Raw genomic sequence first — 17,792 nt, 5'->3', positions numbered from 1 at the left:
GCTGTTCAGGGTCCTGTTGGTTCCAGACTTGGTGCATCGGTAACATTTGCCATGCATTAGCCGAAAGAACAGTGTAATGACTTTATGTGGCTGGAGTCTTTTTTGGGGGGGCCTTCCTCTGACATCGCCTTGTATTTGTATTTATTAGGGTTCCCCATTAGCTGTTACCAAGACAGCAGCTACTCTTCCTGAGGTCCAAACACATTAAGGCACTTACATTACATATAGAACACAATATAACATTATTACACCACTACATACGGAAAGTATTCAGACCCCTTGTCTTTTGCCATATTTTGTTACGTTACAGATATTCTAAAATCTATTAAATAATATTTTTTCCCTCATCAATCTACACACCATACCCCATAAAGACAAAGGGGAAACAGGTTTTTCCAGATTTTTTTTATTTTTATGTAATAGCTTATTTACATAATTATTCAGACCCTTTGCTATGAGACTCGAAATTGAGCTCAGTTGCATCCTGTATCCATTGATCATCCTTGAGATGTTTCTACAAATTGATTGGAGTCCACCTGTGGTAAATTCTATTGATTGGACATTATTTGGAAAGGCAAACACCTGTCTATATAAGGTCCCACAGTTGACAGTGCATGTCAGAGCAAAAACCAAGCCATGAGGTTGAAGGAATTGTCCGTAGAGATCTGAGACAGGATTGTGTCAAGGCACAGATGTTGGGAATTGTACCAATGTTTTTTGCAGCATTGAAGGTCCCCAAGAACCTCCATCATTTTTAAATGGAAGAAGTTTGGAACCACCAAGACTCTTCCTCTTCCAGGTAGCTTGGCCCCAATGAACATATCAAATCAAATTGTATTTGTCACATGCTGTCACGTCCTGGCCAGTATAAGGGTTAATTAGTATTGTAGTTTGGTCAGGACGTGGCAGAGGGTATTTGTTTTATGTGGTTCAGGGCGGTGTGTTTGTTAAAAAGGTGTTTGATTTAGTATTTCCGGGTTTTTGGTTGATGGTCTATGTTTATGTATTTCTATGTGTAGTCGAGTGAGTGTGTTTCTATGTTGAGTTAATTGGGGTGGACTTCCAATTGAAGGCAGCTGTTTGGTGTTGCCTTTGATTGGAAGTCCTATATTAGTTGGGTGTGTTTGTTTGTCTAATTGTGGGAGATTGTTCTGTGTTTAAGCCTTATGCTTTGCCAGACTGTTTTGTCGATCATTATTTCTGTTTGTTATTTTGGTGTTCATTTTTGTATTCATTAAAACGTCGAGATGAGCATACACATACCTGCTGCGTTTTTGTCCTCCATTACCGACGACACCCGTGACACATGCGCCGTATACAACAGGTGTAAACCTTACAGTGAAATGCTTACTTACAAGCCCATAACCAACAATGCTTTAATTAAGAAGAAAGGAAAAAAATAGAAAATATTAGTAACAAATAATTTAACAGTAGCAGTAAAATAACAATAACGAGGCTATATACAGGGGGTAGCGATACAGAGTCAATGTGCGTGGGCACCGGTTAGTCGAGGTAATTAAGGTAATATGTACATGTAGGTAGAGTTAAAGTGACTATGCATAGATAATACACAGAGAGTAGCAGCAGTGTAAAAGAGGGGTCTGGGTATCCCTTTGATTAGCTGTTCAGGAGTCTTATTGCTTGGGGGTAGAAGCTGTTAAGAAGCCTTTTGGACCTAGACTTTTGGACCTAGACTTGGCGCTCCGGGACCGCTTGCCACGCGGTAGCAAAGAGAACAGTCTATGACTAGGGTGGCTGGAGTCTTTGACAATTTTTAGGGGCTTCCTCTGGCACCGCCTGTTATATAGGTCCTGGATGGCAGGAAGCTTGGCCTTGCAGTCAGAGGCCGAGCCATACCAGGCAGTGATGCAACCAGTCAGGATGCTCTCGATGGTGCAACTGTAGAACCTTTTGAGGATCTGAGGAACCATACCAAATCTTTTTAGACTCCTGAGGGGGAATCGGCTTTGTCGTGCCCTCTTCACAACTGTCTTGGTGTGTTTGGACCATGATAGTTTGTTGGTGATCTGGACACCAAGGAACTTGAAGCTCTCAACCTGCTCCACTGCAGCACTGTCGATGAAAATGGGGGCGTGCTCGGTCCTCCTTTTCCAGTAGTCCACAATCATCTCCTTTGTCTTGATCACGTTGAGGGAGAGGTTGTTGTCCTGGCACCACATGGCCAGGTCTCTGACCACCTCCCTATAGGCTGTCTCTCCATTGTTGGTTTTACTGGGCCGTACGTACTACCCTCTGTAGCGCCTTACGGTCAAATGCCGGGCAGTGCCAGGCACGAGGTGGGAAGGATGGTCTCGGGCTCCGGAGTAATAGCCGTGGGGATATAACGGCAAGACAGTGCATCCAGCATGATATTTTTGGATCCTGGCCGATAGGAGAGAGAGAAGTTGAACCGTGTGGACAGCAGGGCCCATCTAGCTTGCCTGGAGTTGAGGCGTTTGGCGGTGCGAAGATTCTCCAGATTTTTGTGTTCAGTCAATACGATGAACGGGTGTTCCATCCCTTCCAGCCAGTGCCTCCATTCCTCCAACGTAGGTTTTCTCTGTGGCTTTGAGGTGATGGGAGAAGGCAGCGCAGGGATGTAGCTTCAGGTCCAGGGCAGAACTCTGGGACAGGACTGCCCCCACTCCTACATTAGAAGCATAGGCTTCCAACACAAACTGATGGGAATGGTCAGGATGAACCAGGATGGGAGCAGTTGTGAAGCGGTGTTTGAGGTCCCGGAACGTCCAGTAAGCAGGATGGGACCACGTGAATGGAACCTTGGGAGAGGTGAGTGCTGACAGGGGGAAAGCCAGGGTGCTGTAACCCCGAATGAAGCGGAGATAGAAGTTGGCGAACCCCAGGAAAGCTGCACCCTTTATGAAGGCTGGAGCCAATACACCACCGCTCTCACCTTCCCGGGATCCATCTGGACGCTTCTAGCGGAGATGATGTACCCCAGAAAGGGGATGGTGGAGCGATGGAACTTGCACTTCTCTGGCTTAACAAACAGCTAGTTTTCCAGGAGGCGTTGAAGAACCTGTCGGGCGTGGGTCACATGTTCTTGGGGGGAGCGGGAGAAGACGAGGATGTCACCAATGTTGACGAAGATGAACCGGTTCAACATGTCGCGGAGAACATAATTTAACAGAGCCTGTAACACAGCAGGGGCGTTGGTGAGGCCAAATGGCATGACCAAATACTTGTAGTTGCCGCTGGCCGTGTTGAAGGCGGTCTTCCACTCATCCCCCTCTCGTATCCGCACTAGGTGGTAGGCGCTCCCCCTGGAGTGGCTCAAAGGCCAAGGAGATGAGTGGTAGCGGATAGCGGTTCTTCACCGTTATGTCATTGAGTCCCAGTAGTCGATGCACGTGCGCAGGGTCTTGTCCTTCTTCTCCACAAAGAAGAACCCTGCGCTGGAGAGGACGAGGGATGTATAAATCCTGCAGCAAGGGAGTCCCCAATGTAGGTGTCCATAGCCTCGGTCTCCTGTCCCGACAGCGAGTCGGAGTGGTGCTAGGGAGAAGGTTAATCCTGCAGTCATATGGTTGGTGCAGCGGAAGTGAAGTGGCCCAGGTATTGTTGAACACCTCCCGAAGGTCCTGGTACTCCGCGGGAATTGCGGAGCGGTCTGGGGCACCTTCCAAGTCCCCAGAAAGATGTCCCAGGGCAGATTGCACTGACTTCAGACACTGGGCGTGGCAAAACGGACTCCAGCCCATGATGGCACCAGTAGACCAGTTAATGAGGGGATTGTGTCGCTGGAGCCAGGAGAATCCCAATCCATGGGTATCTGAGGAGACTTGATGAGCAGGAATTGAATAGTCTTGCTGTGATTCCCTGACACCCATAGGTTGATGGGAGTGGTATTATGAGTGACATGGCCTATAGAGAGCCCGTCTAGTGCTCTAACATCCATGGGAGTGGAGAGGGGCTGAGTGGGGACGTTCAGCTCAGAAGCCAGGGTAGCGTCCAAAAAAACTCTCATCGACCCCAGAGTCATCGGCCCCCGGCCCGGAGAGATTTAGGCTGGTTTCCCCACAGTAGAATGGCATGAACAGGTGTGTGTGCAAGGGAAGCAGGAAAGTTCTCCCTATGGCCCACCAGAGTACTCGCTCCTACCAGAGAGCCTGATCTTTTTAAAGGACAAGAGTGTTGTGTTGATCCTGTATTGCTGTTCCGCTGGTGATAGCCCAGCTCTATCTAGTTGAATAGGCTCGGGAAGCGGTGACTCAGCTGTCTTCGGCGACTCTCGGGGAAGATCAGGTAACCTCTGGTTCTCTCGGCAACGAGATTGTCGGGAACCTCCGGGATGACTCAGAGGCAAGGTAGAATCCCTGGGTGTGCGAGCGAAGTCGAATTTCCTCTCCCTCTGTCATTCCCGTAGTCGCCCATCAATTCAGATGGTCAAAGTGATGAGGGAATCGAGGTCTGTGGGTAACTCCCGAGTGCAAGCTCGTCCTTGATCTCCTTCGAGACGCCGTGCAGGAACATATCGAACAGTGCTTCCTGGTTCCAAGCACTCTCCGCTGCCAACGTGCGTAATTCCAACGCATAGTCGGCCACACTACAGGAGTCCTGCCGAAGCTGGATTAGCTTCCAGGCAGCTTCTCTTCTGGAAAACGAGGCAAAGAAAACCCTTCTTCACCTCTCCCACAAACTCCTCCAGACTAACGCATATGGTCGGCTGTTTTTCCCATACAGCGGTAGCCCAGGTGAGAGCCCTCCCGGACATCAGCGTAATGAGATAGGCTATCTTGGAGCAATCCGAGGGGAAGGAGGAGGGCTGAAGCTCGAAAATGAGGGCACACTGAGCTAGAAATGCCCGACAGGTGCTCGGCTCTCCATTGAAGCATTCCCGGGGGGGGGTAAGCGGGGCTCCCGAGAAGGTGGAGTGACCAATGAGATGACACTGCTAGCAGCTGGGTTACTGAGGGGCTCGGGGGTTACCAGCGTGGTAGGTTGCCTCCCAGACAGCCCGCGGAATTGCTCCAGCAAACTGTCCAATGCCCGGTCATGGCGTTCAGCCAATGTTTGGACCCCCTCCATAAGGCCACGAAGCAGTTCCTCATGCCTCCCGATGGTGACTTCTTGGGAGGAGATGGCATCACGCAGCTGGCCCGGGTCTGCTGGGTCAGTCATGGCCAGTTCGTACTGTCAGGTTTGAAGGTAAAACCCAGATGCAGACTGTGTCGAAGTAACAATGTTTATTACAGCAACAGGGACAAAGGTACAGGACGGCAGGCAAGCTCAGGGTCAGGTCAGGCAGAGTGGTCAGGCAAGAGGGCTCAGAGACAGGACAGGCAAGGGTCGAAACCAGGAGGTTGAGAAAAAGAGAGACTGGGGGAATGCAGGAGCTGAGACAAAAAACGTTGGTTGACTTGACAAACAAGATGAACTGGCAACAGACAAACAGAGAACACAGGTATAAATACACAGGGGATAATGGGGAAGATGGGTGACACCTGGAGGGGGGTAGAGACAATCACAAAGACAGGTGAAACAGATCAGGTTGTGACAGAATGTGGTTATGAATATAGACCGCAATAGACCCCCATTGGCATTTCTGTCTTTTCGGTAGATGTTATAACCATGTATCGCTACCACTGTATCATCAAAGGTGTTATCTAAGTGAGTTTCAGAGATAGTCAGAATATGAATGTCATCTGTTACAAGCAAGTTATTGACTTCATAAACCTGTTTCTTAAGCTACATATTTTAATATGGGCTATTTCTAGCACTTTTCTGGGATGCTTGATTGTTTTTAATGCTTTACTGGGAAGCTGATCAGAAGTAGACTTGCTCATGTTATTTATATTGGAGATGATAGTGCACTGTGAGCTGCACACAGTGGACTTCCTACTAGGGCACACCACCTCAGTGCTAACAGTATAACTCTGATTCATAGGCACATGATTACTGCATACAATAGCTGTAGGATCAACAGAGGTATTCAGGGCAGTTCGGGATACATAAAGTAAGTTACTTACATTGTGTCTGCCAATGCCCCTAGGATAATGTACATTTGATGCAGCATTGTGACAACTCAGCAACACAATGGTAGGGATTAACTGAGTTGGTTTTGGGTCATTGGTAAGTAAACGCAGCCTTGTAATATGTGGACAGAGTCCAGGAGCCAAGATGATTTGGATGGACTCCGTCATTCCTGTTGAGTATCTTCTGTTTCCAGAAAGTGTCAAAGTTATCTATTAAAGTGTTTCCAACAGATCTTTCACACCCGCGGCCCAACGATGGTACTGGACCAACTTTTGGCCGCCTTTTGGAATCTTTCAGCGCTAGAATCAGTTCATTAAAATCAATTTTCAGAAGTTCTGAGCTACATTTACATTACATTTACATTTAAGTCATTTAGCAGACGCTCTTATCCAGAGCGACTTACAAATTGGTGCATTCACCTATAATATCCAGTAGAACAAACACTTTACAATAGTGCATCTAAATCCTTTAAAGGGGGGGGGGGGGGGGGGGGGTTAGAAGGATTACTTTATCCTATCCCAGGTATTCCTTAAAGAGGTGGGGTTTCAGGTGTCTCCGGAAGGTGGTGATTGACTCCGCTGTCCTGGCATCGTGAGGGAGATTGTTCCACCATTGGGGTGCCAGAGCGGCGAACAGTTTTGACTGGGCTGAGCGGGAACTGTGCTTCCTCAGAGGTAGGGAGGCGAGCAGGCCAGAGGTGGATGAACGCAGTGCCCTTGTTTGGGTGTAGGGCCTGATCAGAGCCTGAAGGTACGGAGGTGCCGTTCCCCTCACAGCTCCGTAGGCAAGCACCATGGTCTTGTAGCGGATGCGAGCTTCAACTGGAAGCCAGTGGAGAGAGCGGAGGAGCGGGGTGACGTGAGAGAACTTGGGAAGGTTGAACACCAGACGGGCTGCGGCGTTCTGGATGAGTTGTAGGGGTTTGATGGCACAGGCAGGGAGCCCAGCCAACAGCGAGTTGCAGTAATCCAGACGGGAGATGACAAGTGCCTGGATTAGGACCTGCGCCGCTTCCTGTGTGAGGCAGGGTCGTACTCTGCGAATGTTGTAGAGCATGAACCTACAGGATCGGGTCACCGCTAGCCCTCCTGATGTTGTTTGACACCACATGACCCCACATGGACTGGTATCGAGGTCCTGAATAGGTGTAGGTGTGTGTGTGTTCACATGTCTGTTAATTTTTCTCCCCCAGGCGGACCTCCATCTCTGGGAACTGGAAGAGCAACACAGGATCAGCCATGCTGGAACAGGTGGCCATGACAGACAAGTGAGTCACATCGGTCTGACTAATATTACAAGCAAGGTAGGGGTTAGGGTTATAGGTAGGGATTAGGGTTATAGGTATGGGTTAGAGTTATAGGTATGAGTTAGGGTTATAGGTGTGAGTTAGGGTTATAGGTAGGGATTAGGGTTATAGGTAGGGGTTAGGGTTATAGGGAGGGGTTAGGGTTATAGGGAGGGGTTAGGGTTATAGGTAGGGGTTAGGGTTATAGGTAGGGGTTAGGGTTATAGGTAGGGGTTAGGGTTATAGGTATGAGTTAGGGTTATAGGTGTGAGTTAGGGTTATAGGTAGGGGTTAGGGTTATAGGTAGGGGTTAGGGTTATAGGTCTGGGTTAGGGTTATAGGTATGAGTTAGGGTTATAGGTATGAGTTAGGGTTATAGGTAGGGGTTAGGGTTATAGGTAGGGGTTAGGGTTATAGGTATGGGTTAGGGTTATAGGTAGGGGTTAGGGTTATAGGTAGGGGTCAGGGTTATAGGTAGGGGTTAGGGTTATAGGTAGGGGTTAGAGTTATAGGTATGAGTTAGGGTTATAGGGAGGGGTCAGGGTTATAGGGAGGGGTTAGGGTTATAGGTATGAGTTAGGGTTATAGGTATGAGTTAGGGTTATACACTACCGGTCAAAAGTTTTAGAACAACTACTCATTCACCTTCTCATTATATTTACTATTTTCTACATTGTAGAGGGTTAATGGTAGTGGTTAGGGTTATAGGTTAGGTTTAGGTTTATATTCATGAGTTAGGGTTATAGGGAGGAGTTAGGGTAAATGGTAGTGGTTAGGGTTATATGTAGGGGTTAGGGTTAATGGTAGTGGTTAGGGTTATAGGTTAGGTTTAGGTTTATATTCATGAGTTAGGATTATAGGGAGGAGTTAGGGTTAATGGTAGTGGTTAGGGTTATAGGGAGGGGTTAGGGTTATATGTAGGGGATAGGGTTAATGGTAGGGGTTAGGGTTATAGGTAGGGGTTAGGGTTATAGGTATGAGTTAGGGTTATAGGTATGAGTTAGGGTTATAGGTAGGGGTTAGGGTTATAGGTATGGGTTAGGGTTATAGGTAGGGGTTAGGGTTATAGGTATGAGTTAGGGTTATAGGTATGAGTTAGGGTTATATGTAGGGGATAGGGTTAATGGTAGGGGTTAGGGTTATAGGTAGGGGTTAGGGTTATAGGTAGGGGTTAGGGTTATAGGTAGGGGTTAGGGTTATAGGTAGGGGTTAGGGTTATAGGTAGGGGATAGGGTTATAGGTAGGGGTTAGGGTTATAGGTATGGGTTAGGGTTATAGGTAGGGGTTAGGGTTATATGTAGGGGATAGGGTTAATGGTTGGGGTTAGGGTTATAGGTAGGGGTTAGGGTTATAGGTATGGGTTAGGGTTATAGGTAGGGGTTAGGGTTATAGGTAGGGGTTAGGGTTATAGGTAGGGGTTAGGGTTATAGGGAGGGGTTAGGGTTATAGGTATGAGTTAGGGTTATAGGTAGGGGTTAGGGTTATAGGGAGGGGTTAGGGTTATAGGGAGGGGTTAGGGTTATAGGTATGAGTTAGGGTTATAGGTATGAGTTAGGGTTATAGGTATGAGTTAGGGTTATAGGTAGGGATTAGGGTTATAGGGAGGGGTTAGGGTTATAGGTAGGGGTTAGGGTTATAGGGAGCGGTTAGGGTTATAGGTATGAGTTAGGGTTATAGGTATGAGTTAGGGTTATACACTACCGGTCAAAAGTTTTAGAACAACTACTCATTCACCTTCTCATTATATTTACTATTTTCTACATTGTAGAGGGTTAATGGTAGGGGTTAGGGTTATAGGTAGGGGTTAGGGTTATATGTAGGGGTTAGGGTTATATGTAGGGGTTAGGGTTATAGGGAGGGGTTAGGGTTATAGGTAGGGGTTAGGGTTATAGGTATGGGTTAGGGTTATAGGTAGGGGTTAGGGTTATAGGTATGAGTTAGGGTTATAGGTATGAGTTAGGGTTATAGGTAGGGATTAGGGTTATAGGGAGGAGTTAGGGTTATATGTAGGGGTTAGGGTTAATGGTAGTGGTTAGGGTTATAGGTTAGGTTTAGGTTTATATTCGTGAGTTAGGATTATAGGGAGGAGTTAGGGTTATATGTAGAGGTTAGGGTTAATGATAGGGGTTAGGGTTAATGGTAGTGGTTAGGGTTATAGGTTAGGTTTAGGTTTATATTCATGAGTTAGGATTATAGGGAGGAGTTAGGGTTATATGTAAGGGTTAGGGTTAATGGTAGGGGTTAGGGTTATATGTAGGGGTTAGGGTTAATGGTAGGGGTTAGGGTTATAGGTAGGGGTTAGGGTTATATGTAGGGGTTAGGGTTAATGGTAGGGGTTAGGGTTATATGTAGGGGTTAGGGTTAATGGTAGGGGTTAGGATTATAGGGAGGGGTTAGGGTTATATGTAGGGGTTATAGGTAGGGGTTAGGTTTATAGGTATGTAGGGTTAAGGGTCATAGGTAAGGTTTAGGTTTATATTCATGAGTTAGGGTTATAGGGAGGGGTTATGGTTATAGGGAGGGGTTATGGTTATAGGGAGGGGTCAGGGTTATAGGGAGGGGTTAGGGTTATAGGGAGGGGTTATGGTTATAGGGAGGGGTCAGGGTTATATGTAGGGGTCAGGGTTATAGGGAGGGGTTATGGTTATAGGGAGGGGTTAGGGTTATAGGGAGGGGTCAGGGTTATAGGGAGGGGTCAGGGTTATAGGGAGGGGTCAGGGTTATAGGGAGGGGTCAGGGTTATAGGGAGGGGTTATGGTTATATGTAGGGGTCAGGGTTATAGGGAGGGGTCAGGGTTATAGGGAGGGGTCAGGGTTATAGGGAGGGGTCAGGGTTATATGTAGGGGAGGGGTCAGGGTTATAGGGAGGGGTCAGGGTTATAGGGAGGGGTCAGGGTTATAGGGAGGGGTTAGGGTTATAGGGAGGGGTTAGGGTTATAGGGAGGGGTCAGGGTTATAGGGAGGGGTTATGGTTATAGGGAGGGGTTAGGGTTATAGGGAGGGGTCAGGGTTATAGGGAGGGGTTAGGGTTATAGGGAGGGGTCAGGGTTATAGGGAGGGGTCAGGGTTATAGGGAGGGGTTACGGTTATAGGGAGGGGTCAGGGTTATAGGGAGGGGTCAGGGTTATAGGGAGGGATCAGGGTTATAGGGAGGGGTTATGGTTATATGTAGGGGTCAGGGTTATAGGGAGGGGTTAGGGTTATAGGGAGGGGTCAGGGTTATAGGGAGGGGTCAGGGTTATAGGGAGGGGTCAGGGTTATAGGGAGGGGTCAGGGTTATAGGGAGGGGTTATGGTTATAGGGAGGGGTTAGGGTTATAGGGAGGGGTCAGGGTTATATGGAGGGGTTAGGGTTATAGGGAGGGGTCAGGGTTATAGGGAGGGGTTATGGTTATATGTAGGGGTCAGGGTTATAGGGAGGGGTTAGGGTTATAGGGAGGGGTTAGGGTTATAGGGAGGGGTTATGGTTATAGGGAGGGGTTATGGTTATAGGGAGGGGTCAGGGTTATAGGGAGGGGTTATGGTTATAGGGAGGGTTTATGGTTATAGGGAGGGGTCAGGGTTGTAGGGAGGGGTCAGGGTTATAGGGAGGGGTCAGGGTTATAGGGAGGGGTCAGGGTTATAGGGAGGGGTCAGGGTTATAGGGAGGGGTCAGGGTTATAGGGAGGGGTTAGGGTTATAGGGAGGGGTTAGGGTTATAGGGAGGGGTCAGGGTTATAGGGAGGGGTTATGGTTATATGTAGGGGTCAGGGTTATAGGGAGGGGTCAGGGTTATAGGGAGGGGTTAGGGTTATAGGGAGGGGTTAGGGTTATATGTAGGGGTCAGGGTTATAGGGAGGGGTCAGGGTTATAGGGAGGGGTTATGGTTATAGGGAGGGGTCAGAGTTATAGGGAGGGGTTAGGGTTATAGGGAGGGGTTAGGGTTATAGGGAGGGGTTATGGTTATAGGGAGGGGTCAGGGTTATAGGGAGGGGTTATGGTTATAGGGAGGGGTTAGGGTTATAGGGAGGGGTTAGGGTTATAGGGAGGGGTCAGGGTTATTTGGAGGGGTTAGGGTTATTGGTATATGTAGGGGTTAGGGTTTTATCAACTCTACTCTGCTCTTCACTGACCAAGTCAATTATAGACAATGCTAGCAACACCACTCTACTCCTTTTAAAGATTCCCAATACAGAGAGATTTGCACTTCCCTCAAATCCTGGATGTTGTGGAGCGTGTTCTGTCCAGGGTGGTTCTGAGTAGATCACGCTAGCAGACAATGACTGAATTATTGATGGCCAAGCTGCTCTACTCCGCCTGCCTCCTCTAATCCCAAGAAGCCAACCTCCTCTTTGTCTGAAACCAGCAGACTTGAATAATGATATGGCTTCTTGGCATTCGAGGAAATACTTTGTGAGACTATGTAGCCTGCACATACAGTACAGTCGGTGTGGAGTCGCCTCAGTGTGGTTGAGTCTAATGGGTTTCATCAGTCACTGTAGCTCATCTTGTAGGCTCACTGGACGGCCTGTAGTCCACATGCTGTAACAGGTGGTTCAGTGAACTATGCACTTGTGATATGTAACCTTGCCTGAGACCTGAAGACTCGTGTTAGCTCCCCATGATAATGGACAGGATTTATCTCAGTGGATTTACACCGTCTTGATTAATGTGAACGACCCAGGTTTTGATACCTGGTTGGTTACACTGACATTGTGATGTCTCTCTCCTGTCAGGAACAAGCTGTGGTTGTCTTTAGCTCTGTGGGCTAACCCTGTCTCTCTCAGCAACAAGCTGTGGTTGTCTTTAGCTCTGTGGGCTAACCCTGTCTCTCTCAGCAACAAGCTGTGGTTGTCTTTAGCTCTGTGGGCTAACCCTGTCTCTCTCAGCAACAAGCTGTGGTTGTCTTTGAATCAGTGGGCTAACCCTGTCTCTCTCCTGTCAGGAACAAGCTGTGGTTGTCTTTAGCTTAGTGGGCTAACCCTGTCTCTCTCAGCAACAAGCTGTGGTTTGCTTTAGCTCAGTGGGCTAACCCTGTCTCTCTCGGGAACAAGCTGTGGTTGTCTTTGAATCAGTGGGCTAACCCTGTCTCTCTCCTGTCAGCAACAAGCTGTGGTTGTCTTTAGCTCAGTGGGCTAACCCTGTCTCTCTCAGCAACAAGCTGTGGTTGTCTTTAGCTCAGTGGGCTAACCCCGTCTCTCTCAGGAACAAGCTGTGGTTGTCTTTAGCTCAGTGGGCTAACCCTGTCTCTCTCAGGAACAAGCTGTGGTTGTCTTTAGCTCTGTGGGCTAACCCTGTCTCTCTCAGGAACAAGCTGTGGTTGTCTTTAGCTCAGTGGGCTAACCCTGTCTCTCTCAGGAACAAGCTGTGGTTGTCTTTAGCTCAGTGGGCTAACACTGTCTCTCTCAGGAACAAGCTGTGGTTGTCTTTATTAGCTCTGTGGGCTAACCCTGTCTCTCTCAGGAACAAGCTGTGGTTGTCTTTAGCTCAGTGGGCTAACCCCGTCTCTCTCAGGATCAAGCTGTGGTTGTCTTTAGCTCAGTGGGCTAACCCTGTCTCTCTCAGGAACAAGCTGTGGTTGCCTTTAGCTCTGTGGGCTAACCCTGTCTCTCTTGTCAGGTACAAGCAGTGGGTGGACATCTGCTCAGAGATCTTTGGAGGTCTAGAGATCTGTGCAGTCAAAGCCATCTGTGGAAAGGATGGGAAGGACTACATCACTGAGGTATGCTCTGATCTCTATAATATTGTCATTAAGATCCTATCAATTAGCTGATATGTTACACAATCTATTTGTCTGTGGTGGTGTTCAGTAGACCAATGAAGAGTTATGTAGTTCATTTTAGCCTGTATGTCATTGTTTAAAGTGTTTTTCCTTCTAAGTAGGGTTGGTAGTCGAGCTGATAGTAGGGCTGATAGTAGGGCTGGTAGTAGGGCTGGTAGTAGGGCTGGTGGTAGGGCTGATAGTGGGACTAGTAGAGGTCGTTGGGCTGATAGTAGGGCTGGTGGTAGGGCTGATAGTGGGACTAGTAGAGGTCATTGGGCTGATAGTAGGGCTGATAGTAGGTCTGATAGTAGGGCTGGTAGTAGGGCTATTAGTGGGACTAGTAGAGGTCGTTGGGCTGATAGTAGGGCTGATAGTAGTTCTGGTAGTAGGGCTGATAGTAGGGCTGGTGGTAGGGCTGATAGTAGGGCTGGTAGTAGGGCTGGTGGTAGGGCTGATAGTAGGGCTGGTGGTAGGGCTGATAGTGGGACTAGTAGAGGTCGTTGGGCTGATAGTAGGGCTGATAGTAGGGCTGGTAGTAGGGCTGATAGTAGGGCTGTTAGTGGGACTAGTAGAGGTCGTTGGGCTGATTGTAGGGCTGATAGTAGGGCTGATAGTAGGGCTGTTAGTGGGACTAGTAGAGGTCGTTGGGCTGATTGTAGGGCTGATAGTAGGGCTGGTAGTAGGGCTGGTAGTAGGGCTGATAGTAGGGCTGATAGTAGGGCTGGTAGTAGGGATGTTAGTGCTGATAGTGGGGCTACTAGAGGTAGTAGTGCTGATAGTATTAGTAGGGCGGATAGTGGGGTTGGTAGTTGTAGTAATGCTGACAGTAGGGCTGATAGTAGGGCTAGTAGAGGTAGTAGGGCTGATAGTGGGGCTAGTAGAGGTAGTAGGGCTGATAGTGCTATTAGGACTGATAGTGGGGTTAGTCGAGGTAGTAGGGCTGATAGTGGGGCTAGTAGAGGTAGTAGGGCTGATAGTGCTAGTAAGGCTGGTAGAAGGGCTGGTGGTATTGCTGGTAGTGGGGCTGGTAGTAGGGCTGATAGTGCTAGTAGGGCTGAGAGTAGGGCTGGTAGTGCTAGTAAGGCTGGTAGAAGGGCTGGTGGGATTGCTGGTAGTGGGGCTGGTAGTAGGGCTGATAGTGATAGTAGTGCGGATAGTGCTAGTGGGGCTGATAGTGGGGCTGGTAGTAGGGCTGATAATAGGGCGGATAGTACTAGTAGGGCTGATAGTGGGGCTGGTAGTGCTAGTAAGGCTGGTAGGGTTGGTGGTAGGGCTGGTAGTGGGGCTGATAGTGAGGATGGTAGTAGGGCTGATAGTGGGGATGGTAGTGCTAGTATGGCTGGTAGTAGGGGTGATAGTGGTAGTGGGGTTGGTAGTGGTAGTGGGGTTGGTAGTGGTGGTGGGGTTGGTAGTGGTAGTGGGGTTGGTAGTGGTAGTGGGGTTGGTAGTGGTGGTGGGGTTGGTAGTGGTGGTGGGGTTGGTAGTGGTAGTGGGGTTGGTAGTGGTAGTATGGCTGGTGGTGGGGTTGGTAGTGGTAGTGGGGTTGGTAGTGGTGGTGGGGTTGGTAGTGGTAGTGGGGTTGGTAGTGGTAGTATGGCTGGTGGTGGGGTTGGTAGTGGTGGTGGGGTTGGTAGTGGTAGTAGGGTTGGTAGTGGTGGTGGGGTTGGTAGTGGTGGTGGGGTTGGTAGTGGTAGTGGGGTTGGTATTGGTAGTAGGGTTGGTAGTGGTAGTATGGCTGGTAGTGGTAGTAGGGTTGGTAGTGGTAGTGGGGTTGGTAGTGGTAGTGGGGTTGGTAGTGGTAGTATGGCTGGTGGTGGGGTTGGTAGTGGTAGTGGGGTTGGTAGTGGTGGTGGGGTTGGTAGTGGTAGTGGGGTTGGTAGTGGTAGTATGGCTGGTGGTGGGGTTGGTAGTGGTGGTGGGGTTGGTAGTGGTGGTGGGGTTGGTAGTGGTAGTGGGGTTGGTAGTGGTAGTATGGCTGGTGGTGGGGTTGGTAGTGGTAGTGGGGTTGGTAGTGGTGGTGGGGTTGGTAGTGGTAGTAGGGTTGGTAGTGGTGGTGGGGTTGGTAGTGGTGGTGGGGTTGGTAGTGGTAGTGGGGTTGGTATTGGTAGTAGGGTTGGTAGTGGTAGTATGGCTGGTAGTAGGGGTGATAGTGGTAGTGGGGTTGGTAGTGGTAGTAGGGTTGGTAGTGGGTGGTGGGGTTGGTAGTGGTAGTATGGCTGGTGGTGGGGTTGGTAGTGGTGGTGGGGTTGGTAGTGGTGGTGGGGTTGGTAGTGGTAGTGGGGTTGGTAGTGGTGGTGGGGTTGGTAGTGGTAGTGGGGTTGGTAGTGGTAGTATGGCTGGTGGTGGGGTTGGTAGTGGTGGTGGGGTTGGTAGTGGTAGTGGGGTTGGTAGTGGTAGTAGGGTTGGTAGTGGTAGTGGGGTTGGTAGTGGTAGTATGGCTGGTGGTGGGGTTGGTAGTGGTAGTATGGCTGGTGGTGGGGTTGGTAGTGGTAGTGGGGTTGGTAGTGGTGGTGGGGTTGGTAGTGGTAGTGGGGTTGGTAGTGGTAGTGGGGTTGGTAGTGGTGGTGGGGTTGGTAGTGGTAGTGGGGTTGGTAGTGGTAGTAGGGTTGGTAGTGGTAGTGGGGTTGGTAGTGGTAGTATGGCTGGTGGTGGGGTTGGTAGTGGTGGTGGGGTTGGTAGTGGTAGTATGGCTGGAAGTATGGTTTGTTGTTGTTGTAGTGCTGATAGTAGGGTTTGTAGTTGTAGTAGTGCTGATAGTAGGGCTGGTAGAAGACCTGATTTGAGATAATATACAATTTTGAATATTTGAAACTTAAAAATGTGGAAACTTGGCATATGTCGCGAGTCACTACTTAACAGGAGAACCGTTTGAACGTCAACTTTTTTTAAATCAAAATGTGTTTTTTAGCAGAAATGCCTTCTGGAACATGTGAACTTTCATGTGCCTTAATAACAAACTTGTATGCCATCTGTGAATACAAATAAAATTGTGAAATTACAAGCTTAGTTGTTTTAACCACAGAAAAAGTCAGCAACCTTCCCGCTAGCCATGATTGGGTGAGATCAGTGGCGGTTCTAGCTGGTATGGCTCACTCGGTGAACCCCCCCCCCCAACACAAATAAATGATCATAACATTTAATTTAAAACTATATAAAAAATAAAATATGTACAAAAATAAGAATCATAAATATCAATAAGTAACAAAGACAAATATAAACAAATTTGTAATGATTTGGCACTTGAGCATCAATACATTACCCATCCCCCAAAACTGTCAACCAAAAGTCAACACTAAACCAATTCACCTTGGTGATGTGCAGACTGGTTTTATATTATCCTTAATTTCGCACAAACCATAAAAAAATGCAACAATATGTCTTTGAAACTATATGTTCACAGTATTATGAATAACCTGTGGTTTATTTGGTAGCATTTCGTAGTGTGACTGATTTTACTAATTGCATTAGTACTGTACAAAGTTAGAGGTGTGCTATTTGATAGATTCCCCTGCTCCCCCTACCCTGGGCTTCCAGTGGGGAGACCTGAGGTCAACCTAACCCCGCTCCCCCTACCTCAGGCTTCCAATGGGGAGACCTGAGGTCAACCTACCCCCGCCCCTCTCCACATCTCGTACTTCTGAGTGGGAGACCTTCCCAGGCAGTAGCCTGCCTAGCAAACAAACTAGAATCAGGGCGCCCACTCCAACAAGGTTAATTGACCTACAGTCCCACACGGGGACATATCATTGACGTGACGCGCAAATGAGCGATAGAAAACCGATCGCGCAAATGTCCCCATTCCAATTGTTTTTGTTCAGGCACCCCGTGCCACCCCGGAGAGATGCCGCCATGGGCGGCCCATGTTGCCTATACCTAAATCCGACACTGGCTGAGATAATGAGTGGGCTGGACGTGCCGAGAGATGAGTTTGGATTGGTCTGCCATATAGCACGCTTCTGTGGTCCTATTTGGCTCAGTTGGTAGAGCATGGTGTTTGCAACACCAGGGTTGTGGGTTTGATTCCCACGGGGGACCAGTACAGGGGGAAAAAAATTATGAAATGTATTCATTCACTACTGTAAGTCACTCTGGATAAGAGCGTCTGCTAAATGACTAAAATGTATGTAAATGTCTATTTGAGCCGGTCAGTATGTCTAGTTAATCCTGTCTAACTCTGCTTTTTTTTAAATGTATCGCGTAGTAAAACTGTATAAGCCTAATGTCAAGTTAAAGTGTACTGTTAGTGAGCTAAGGTTAGCTGGCTGGCTCAGTAGCTAACGTTACGTGTATGCTCTCCACTTTCTGGAGGACCGAATTTTGAAATCAGTGGAATTCGAGTATGATAGCTAAGGAGATGGATTACATATTCAAACTAAGGGCAACCGTGGCATCCGACAGGAGACGTGTCCGTCGATGATGTTTACAGGTGAGATAGTCTATCTAGCTACATTTTCAGATATTACACGTTTCTAATTTTGGTAGAATGTGGTTTCATTTCAAGTTAAAGTCTACTGTTATCTAGCTGGCTGGCTGGCTTGCTAGCTAACGTTACGTGTATGATCTTATTATTCCCATCTCAGAACCATTTGCTTGACTAGTTATAGCCTAATGTTAGCTAGCTATAGCCTAATGTAAGTTAGCTACCTGCAGATTTATGCAGGGTAGTAACGTCATGAGTTGGGATTATGGTTCATTGTTTAGCTAGCTAGCTACATGTCTTAATAAAAGACTCCACTATACAAGTATTCATTTCAATAGAATGCCATGG

The 17,792-nt window shown here is 48.2% G+C and overlaps 1 protein-coding gene across 1 annotated transcript in view; it reads left to right on the top strand.

Annotated features, from left to right (window-relative positions):
- LOC115207248 (synapsin-2) overlaps positions 1 to 17,792 on the top strand; it is a 163,143-nt gene that overhangs the window by 118,857 nt on the left and 26,494 nt on the right. The window contains exons 8-9 of the mRNA XM_029774222.1: positions 7,190 to 7,264; positions 12,880 to 12,982. Of these exons, the coding sequence (XP_029630082.1) occupies positions 7,190 to 7,264; positions 12,880 to 12,982 (178 nt within the window). The remainder of the gene's footprint in view (positions 1 to 7,189; positions 7,265 to 12,879; positions 12,983 to 17,792) is intronic.

Source organism: Salmo trutta, chromosome 14 (assembly GCF_901001165.1).
Source record: "Salmo trutta chromosome 14, fSalTru1.1, whole genome shotgun sequence".
In the NCBI taxonomy this organism is placed as follows: domain Eukaryota; kingdom Metazoa; phylum Chordata; class Actinopteri; order Salmoniformes; family Salmonidae; genus Salmo; species Salmo trutta.
The sequence above is the reverse complement of the archived record's forward strand: the minus strand, read 5'-3'. Positions and strand labels throughout refer to the sequence as shown.